The sequence below is a fragment of the Nansenia antarctica genome, assembly GCF_963989245.1.
Source record: "Nansenia antarctica genome assembly, chromosome: 2".
NCBI lineage: Eukaryota > Metazoa > Chordata > Actinopteri > Argentiniformes > Microstomatidae > Nansenia > Nansenia antarctica.
Window position 1 is genome coordinate 81,925,494 of NC_137675.1, and position 8,409 is coordinate 81,933,902.

At 37.3% G+C, this 8,409-nt stretch overlaps 1 protein-coding gene across 1 annotated transcript; it reads right to left on the reverse strand.

Annotated features, from left to right (window-relative positions):
• Positions 1-23: 23 nt before the first annotated feature.
• Positions 24-7,944, reverse strand: LOC308150736 (CMP-N-acetylneuraminate-beta-galactosamide-alpha-2,3-sialyltransferase 1-like; the record flags this gene model as incomplete). Its single annotated transcript, XM_080523536.1, has 7 exons — positions 24-67; positions 3,207-3,285; positions 4,071-4,190; positions 4,579-4,624; positions 4,824-5,006; positions 7,430-7,617; positions 7,831-7,944. 7 exons carry the CDS (start codon positions 7,942-7,944, stop codon positions 24-26), a joined length of 774 nt encoding a protein of 257 aa, XP_080379662.1.
• Between the last annotated feature and the right edge of the window lie 465 nt (positions 7,945-8,409).

Sequence of the window (8,409 nt, forward strand, 5' to 3'; positions counted from 1 at the left end):
GAATTTCTCTGGTTATTTTAGTTTTACTCCCCAAACATTCTGTCCACGTCAGCCAACTGTCCTGAATCTGAATCAGAATCAGAATAGCTTTTATTACTCCTTTTTACACATGTACTGGGAATGTCCTGGGGTGGAGGCATTTTGGAAACTAATATCTTCCACTTTATCTAATCTATTGGGGATCCATATACCTTGTTGTCCGAGATTGTTGATTTTGAATGATACTTCATCATTGGATCTGTCAGCCTCCATGTCTCGTGTTTTATTTGCTGGTCTTACCGCAGCCAAAAAGATGTTAGCATTACGATGGAACCCTCCACATACTCTTACGCGTAAACAATGGCTGCTGTCTTTCCTGGACATACTATACATGGAACAATCTATAGCCAGAATACATGGAGCTAAAGAAAGGACAATTCAAACATGGACCTCTGCAATAGATAAAAGAGGTGTAAAAATGTCTGTGAAAAAGATAAAAGAGCTGATGGAGTCAGTGTCAGACTGTGTTTGTAGGATGTGTTGTATGTGAATGTAACCTGTAATTGATGTACTATTATGATTTTATGATATACCAAATATAGTGTAATGAAGAACTATGGGGGGGGGGGTGGTGGAAGGGATGTTATCGCCATGGGGGGGGGGGTAAGATAAGGAAAAAATAATAATGATCAGGACAGACACTTATTTTGTTTGGTGTTATAATTGTTTTTTTCATATGTACTGTTTTGTAATAAATAATTACAAAACAGTTTTGTAATAAATAATTTATTACCAAAAAAAGAATAGCTTTTATTACATCCAATGTACAGGTACACAAGAGTAAAACTCTTTGGCATAGGTCCTTCAACATTGGCATTGCAGCAGGATACACAATCACAATAAGAGAATAAAGTAAACATCTTGTTACAGCTACAATACTGGGACCATTCGTGAGACTACAGGCAGTCAAATACTAGGCAAACAAGTGTATGTGTGTGTGTAACACACAAATAAATGAATAAAGCATTTCAAGTGGCATCTTTGTAATCATCACAACGTAGACATGTCTAAGAATGCATTTCACCATGTAAATTCCCAAAATATTGAAAATACCACCGCTCATCCGTGATCATACTTAAGCCTGGTACACACATATAAAGATTTTCTAAATCTTAACAGATTTCTTTATCTGATAGAGACCCCACACATGTAAATAAAAAATCATGGATTTAACAGTTTTGATCGTATTGTGTGTGGTGTGCTCCGATATTCCCTAACCCTAACCCTAACACCACATACATAAAGATCTGTCCTACAACAGTCTAGAGTTTTGTCCCCCAAGCCAGAAATCTCGCGTGATCAGGGTAGTAGTACGCTGACTGACCTGTATGAGGCAGCCATGTGCAACAGGGCAAATAGACTTGGGAGAAAGGCAAAAGACTCTGGAGTTGTCAGTTTTGACCACAGACAAGAAGACTTTTGATAGTAAATAAAATTATAAATAAATGTATATAAATGTATATAATTTAATAATAATATAATAATAAAAATATATATTATTTAATAATAATAATTTAATTATTATTATTATATATAATAATGTATTTATATTAAATATAAATGTAATAATTAATCAAATTAATAAGATAACCGGGTGTTTAGGATAATCTTTAAGGCCGATTTAAAGTTCTGCGTCGAATTTACTGCGTAGCTTACGTAAGGGCTCTCGCACTTTACACTTCTGCGTAGGCCGCGCTGCAATTACACCGTCACATCGCTAGGTGGCAGTGTGTTTTCTATGCCCCTGTGCTGTGCCTCTTCCGGTTAGGAACGCAATGGAGCTCAAAGCTCAAAGCAGCATAATAGCGACCTTTTTGTTGTTATGCTTGTTGTAAATAAAAGTTCTATGATGCATTGAAATGACATTAAACTAAGATAATACGATGGTTATCATAATTTTTCAAATCTTTATTAATAAGTAATTACAGAAAAAGTAAATGACATTTCTATCATGGCTTCCGCATTTTGGCTGACGAGAGAGTCGGAATCTTGTCTGAATCATGTGCTACCAAGCGGACCAATCACAGAGCTGACGCTACTTAGATTTTTTGAGAGGAGCGCGTCAAGGCTACGCACGGTCACGCGGGACTACGTAAGCTTACGTGTAGCCTACGGCGTCGACTTTACGCAGAACTTTAAATCGGCCTTTAGAGCCATCCGATAATCGGGTGTTTGCTGTCCTTGGTCGGAAGGGGGGAAATTGGGCCAAAATCGGTCAGATTATCTTTATGTGTGTACCAGGCTTTAGCTAAGGTGCTGCAGCTGAAGAGTATCAAATAGAGTCAAAGCAGCATCATGCAGCTATGTAAACAATAGCTGCATGACGACTTTGTATGACGCAGTTTGACGAGCCTGAATAGACGCGCAATGCATTTTCAATTATGTATGAAAATTATCCTCACGCCGCATAATCAGAAATATAGGCGAATCTAATATACCATCCGAGCATTTCTCGCGTGCACAAATTTCACATCCTATGCAGTGTGAACGCACTACATACTCAAATCTACGTCATACATAGTATGAATAGTACGCTAGTATGCTATTCCGAACACAGCCACACCCAAAAAATACATCAAAAGAGGGAGTTATTTGGAGAAATAGAACTAATTATATTCACCTGATACACAGTAATTCTAGTTTTACACAAAGTCATAAATGAGTATAATACTGATCATAACAAAATCACCCAACAATGTCTAATCATAACATAATAATTGAACCGTGTATGACTGAACAAAATCGTCATGACATGGTTATACCGCGAGTGAAATAGATTTTTGATAGATATATTTTTCATTTGTGCTGTGATATGTCACATATTACCTGAAACGTTAAACACTTAGAGCCTGCACAGATTGAGTATTGATTGAGTATTAGTCACCCAATAGTGCTTTTTGTAAGGATATTTTTTTTATTAATATTGTCTTTTTGCCAGCTATTCCTGAACATTAGACCAAAAGTCAGACACATGGGGAGTGGACAATACTAAAGCAGATGTTCTGCTGCATTGGTTTCCTCACAACAAAATCTACATAGTGGCGATTGTTCAATGCCATGCCAAAAGCAGCTTCATCACGATCCTTTGAATATCTGGATTTTTTGCCTATTAAAGAGCTGCATTATTACAGCATGCTCATAATTTCTACTATGATCTGAAGCCATACGTATCAACTTGGTTGGTAGTGGATCCCAGTAGTGGTTCCAGTTTCCAAATCTGTCTGCCCCAAATCCATAAACATTCACCTGAAAAGAAAAAAAACAAGTGACTTACCGTAAATCCTCTAATATTGTCCCGGGCCTTTATTTACTGAGGCGCAGAGAGCACCAGGCCTTTGTTGGAGGCAGGCTTATATTAGAGGGAGGCCTTTATTTCTTAAAATGAAACTCTCATGTACATAATCCCTTCATTTCCTGACATTGCACAAACCAAACACAAAGCAAATGCATTAACTTCACAGTTAAGTTATCGTAATAACAATCAGATTACCAGTCAACTGGAATACCACAGGTATTAACAAAATATAACATAAATGTGCCCAATGCCATATAAAAACTAAACAAAACAAATGGCAGACTGGCCAGTTTACAGCACAGTCAATAAGAATCAGATTCAGGGTCAATATCAGCAAATTATGGGGCACTGCATCTCTCACAGTGAAAATATGCATCCTACACAGGAAAGCCATTTATAATCTATACATAAACCTATAAAACCATAATCCATTCATAATCTCTACATAAACCATGTGTTGATCCAATTGGCTGATGCCTTCCCACCCTAGTTGACTACATGGCACCCTTCATGATGTCACAAATGTAATAAATGGGAAAGATGGCCGGTGCCTTCTCTAGTCATATACTGTATCTCTACGGATGATGCTCATCATTAGACAGTCACAATTAGTCATTGTTCTATTCCCAGTGCAGGTTGTATACAAGTTACCTTAGCTGGGCTGTTACCTGAGCTGAGCTGTACATAAACATATTACTAGCAAAACATTCTTACTTTTATGGAAAGGAAGGCTTACCTCATCACATATGTGTATGGCAAGTATCAGTGCCATGAATCCAGTGGATGGATATCGGCCATGTTTTTTAAGCCAAATCTCACGAACATATTTCATGAAAGTTGGATGCAGGACCATTACCTTCATGAATTATAAATTACATTAGCTATCTCAATCAGTGCAGTTATTCCACAGAAGCTATAGACTGTACACCCTAAAAGGTGGTTGTGTGCACAACATTAGAATGATGGACACACAATGCATCAAAATGGAGATAACAACATATTTAGTCCTGTTGATATTTTGTCAGGGAGAAAGTACCGTAGTAGAGAATCACTCTGCAGTTAAAGTAATGTAATTCATTTCTATTGGCAAAATAAACTTTTAACCTCAATTTATGGACCATATAGTATTTTATTCATCTGAGACATTGCTAACTCATTTAATTAAGAGGAGGTCATATTTTCTCATTCATTTGACATCTTCAACTCTAGAGAAACCATACAGCAACTATTTCTTATTGACTCACCAAGTCCTTGTTGGCTTTGATCGTTGATTTAATTGGTACATATGTGCTGTTGAATACAACAAAAACACTTCAGTTGATCATTTTGATGTGATGTCCTTTTTGTGTAATCATGGCTTTTAGTGTAAACCTGTCATAATGTTCTAAAAGAGCATTTAAAGATCTTCAAAACATGTAATTAACAATAGGCTATCAGTAAATGAACTTCTGAACTAGTCAGAGAAAGTTAGAAGTCCATGGTCACTCACCGCCTGACAGGAGAGCCTGTGGTTAAGGCACCGAGGAGCCACTGGAGGTCCAGAGTCTTGAAAGGGAACAAAACCAGATGAGTGGTGTTGTCCAGGTCCACAGCACTCTCTGGGTACATGATGTGGTGAGTGGTTCTGGTCCCCACATCCTCTTCAAAGCCTTTGGTAGATGCCTTGTTAATTCTGGGTGACACATTGAATAGGCAGAAGTTTACCCTCTATCGCCACAGCGGGGCATGTTGTAATATTGCAATTACTCAAGTAACAGCATATGCTTGTTTTTGGAGTCAATAAGCAAATGCCTTGTGTCATTATGTTGAAAAATTATATGATTCTCTGATATGTCCTTGCCTCTATAATAATAATAATAATAATAACAACAACAACAACAACAATAATAATAATAACAACAACAATAATAACAACAATAACAATAATAATAACAATAATAATAGTAATAATAATAATAACAATAACAATAATAATAATAATAATAATAATAATAATAATAATAATATAATTTTGGTTTGATTTCCTATACTAACTTTCCAGAGCTATTAGATCAAGTACATTTCCTCTCTCCACTGATCACTTCACTGTGCATCAAAGTTGTTTCTAAGGTCTTTGCACATTGATGGGTTTTTTTTCGTATAGGCGTATGCGTATTTTAAAATCCGTCATCCGAAGAAAAACATCACGCACAGAGACCTTGCACACTGACGTCCGGTGCGTATTATATTAGGCTATATTGACGTTGCGAAATTTCGCAATATGCTAAAATGGAGTCATCAAGCAGTGAGGATGATTTTGCGCTCCTGTCACTTCTTGAGAATAGAAAAAGAAACAACAGTGGTCACTAATAGGTGGAACCCGGAACCCGGACGCCGTCCAATCCGGACCCAGACCTATAACCGATAAATTATTGAGAATTATTAAATTTTGATGGAGCGTTTCTATCTTATTCTGCGCAGCTTTTCTAGCCTTTACAGCACTGGTTTACCGGCACTAGTCAACCAATGGAATCTGTGCATTCTGATAAGCATTGTTGGCTCGAGTCAGTGAGATGAGATAGCCTACACACAGGGGGTGACGCGACGACGAGAGACTACTCGAGAAATAAATGAGAGATACGTCATGGCGTGCTCCAAAAAAAGAAAGGTAGACAGCAAAACAGAGCTTTTAATGAAGAATGGACAGAGTCGTCCATGTTCATTCTTCCCACGGGCAGTTCAAAACCCGTGTTTGATATGTTCGGAGACCGTGGTGATTATTAAATGCGGCAATGTGAAGCCCCACTACGAAACAAAACACAAATCGTTTGAGCAAACATAACCACTCAAATCTTTTTTACGTCCGTTTAAAAAAAAAAAAAAAAAAAAAAAACTCATGTTGTGTCAATCACGCTTGCACACCTAATCCGAAATATTCGTCTGTCATATTTTTTTTCGTAACAGGTTCTATTTTCTGCGTTTTTCGCGGCCGTCAAAAGCCTTTTGAGAGTTGTTTTTGACCACTCCGGCATGGTGGAGCGACACATCGTCGCAAATTAGAACTGCAGGACAGTTGGATTAATGCTTACGGAAGTACATGTCTCAAGTATGATCTCAGCGGTTAGTTAAACAACATACAGATGATAATTCACACAATATAATACCACGAAAGCGTACAGCACTAAACAATAACATTCATTAGGGCAGCATCATACTCAAACTCAGGCAGAAGGGCAAGGTCCGAGCAGGTGCACGGTGCACACACTGTCACAGACTGCCAATGCATCATAGGTATAATTCAGTATGGTTATAAGTGTTTCTTTTTCTATTCTCAAGTAGTGACAGTCAGGCGCACAAAATCATCCTCACAGCTTGATGACTCCATTCTGCATATTGCGAAATTTCGCAAAGTCAATATAACAAAAAAAATGCATCGGACTCTAATAAAATGCATCGGAGGTCAGTAAGCAAGGTCTATGTGCGTAACGTTTTTTTCGGATAACGGATTTAAAAATACAACAGAATCCTAACACATAGCCTACATTCACTGCCCAACAACGTGGTAATGAATGTTCCCTTAAAGTTGCTTGGATTTTGGATTTTAAAACATCTTGGATAAAAAAGCATTTAGGCTACTGACGGAGGGTTTTGTGAAATAAATCAAATGCAAATTTTTAAAAAGCTCTCTGTTAGCCTATGAATTTGTACATTTAAATGCAGCCCTTATTTTACTTCTATAGAGTACTTATTATGTATAATCCCTCCAGTTCAATGTGAAAATGTAATATTGTTAATATAACAATATATAAACTCCTCAAAAAAAGTTTGGAAACGTGAGGGGTTTATGTTGATATATATGAATTGTACTGTACATTATTTATTTGATTTGACAATCAGTTGTTGACTACATTGTATGTTGTTGTCTACGTTGATTACTATTGTTGATACAACTGGCTACTTATATATTTCGGATTAGGTGTGCAAGCGTGATTGACACAAAGTGAGTTCTAATTGTCTTTTAAAACGGACGTAAAAACGCATCAATGTGCAAACACCTTAAGATGTCACTCAATAACTTACTTGACAAACAGACTGATGCAGCACACCTATCAGTACCTTATGATGACGTCATTAAGGTCAATGTGGGCTCCGTAGTGGGACCGCATGAGATTCCCAGAGTTCCCCACCACAGCACAGGTCCTACATCGGCCAGGTCCTGCATCCATGTACATCTCCTTGTCAGGGGTGATCCGAAACAGGTCCTCCACAGCTTTGCTGAAGTTTCCTCTATCAGTCTGCAACGTCTGATGATGACAGACAAACCATACATGAGCAGAAACTCTAAAACTGAACGTTTCACTCCAATTCTATCTGCCCCTTGTATAAGTTGTGCTCGTAATAACCCAATGACCAAAACAATTAAAGTGCTTTGAAAAAGTTGAGGTGACAACGCACAGTAATGTTGTTCACAGTTGGATTGTGGAGAACTAATCTTCAGTAACACAGAAAGTATTTACCTTCCACCACTTAATGGTATCCAAAGGAAGTTCCTTGTTTACTCTTGTTAGAAACGGATTAAGGGATTGGTTGAGATGCTTCACAAACCAGGGATCATTCTCTGGCTCTGTCATACATTTGTGACAGCTACAAGGACGATTGGAGTGGGAGGACGTCATTACTTTAGAGGAGCCTGGTATGACAGTCTTGTCCAGCAGGCGATGCGCACGAAGATGTAAAAATGCCTTGGAAGATGTCTGACCTTGCAGAAAAAACAACGCAATAATAGTGGTAGTGCAAAGTAGAAGTATGAGAACCCTGCTTAGTCTGTAGTTGACGAAAAGCATTTTGTAAATATATTTTTACTTAAGGGTAGCCGGGCACTGATTGGATTTCATCAGCAACTGATGATTTTCAGCAACTGTGAATAAAATAATGATACATTAGTTATGTATTTAAATAATAAATACAAAGACATATATTTTATAATAAAGAATTTTGCGAAATATCATATTTGACATTCAAATACCAGACTGCTGTGTTTTTTGAGTATTTTTAATTAATTTAATTAATTAATTTATTTTAATTTTGCATTGGTT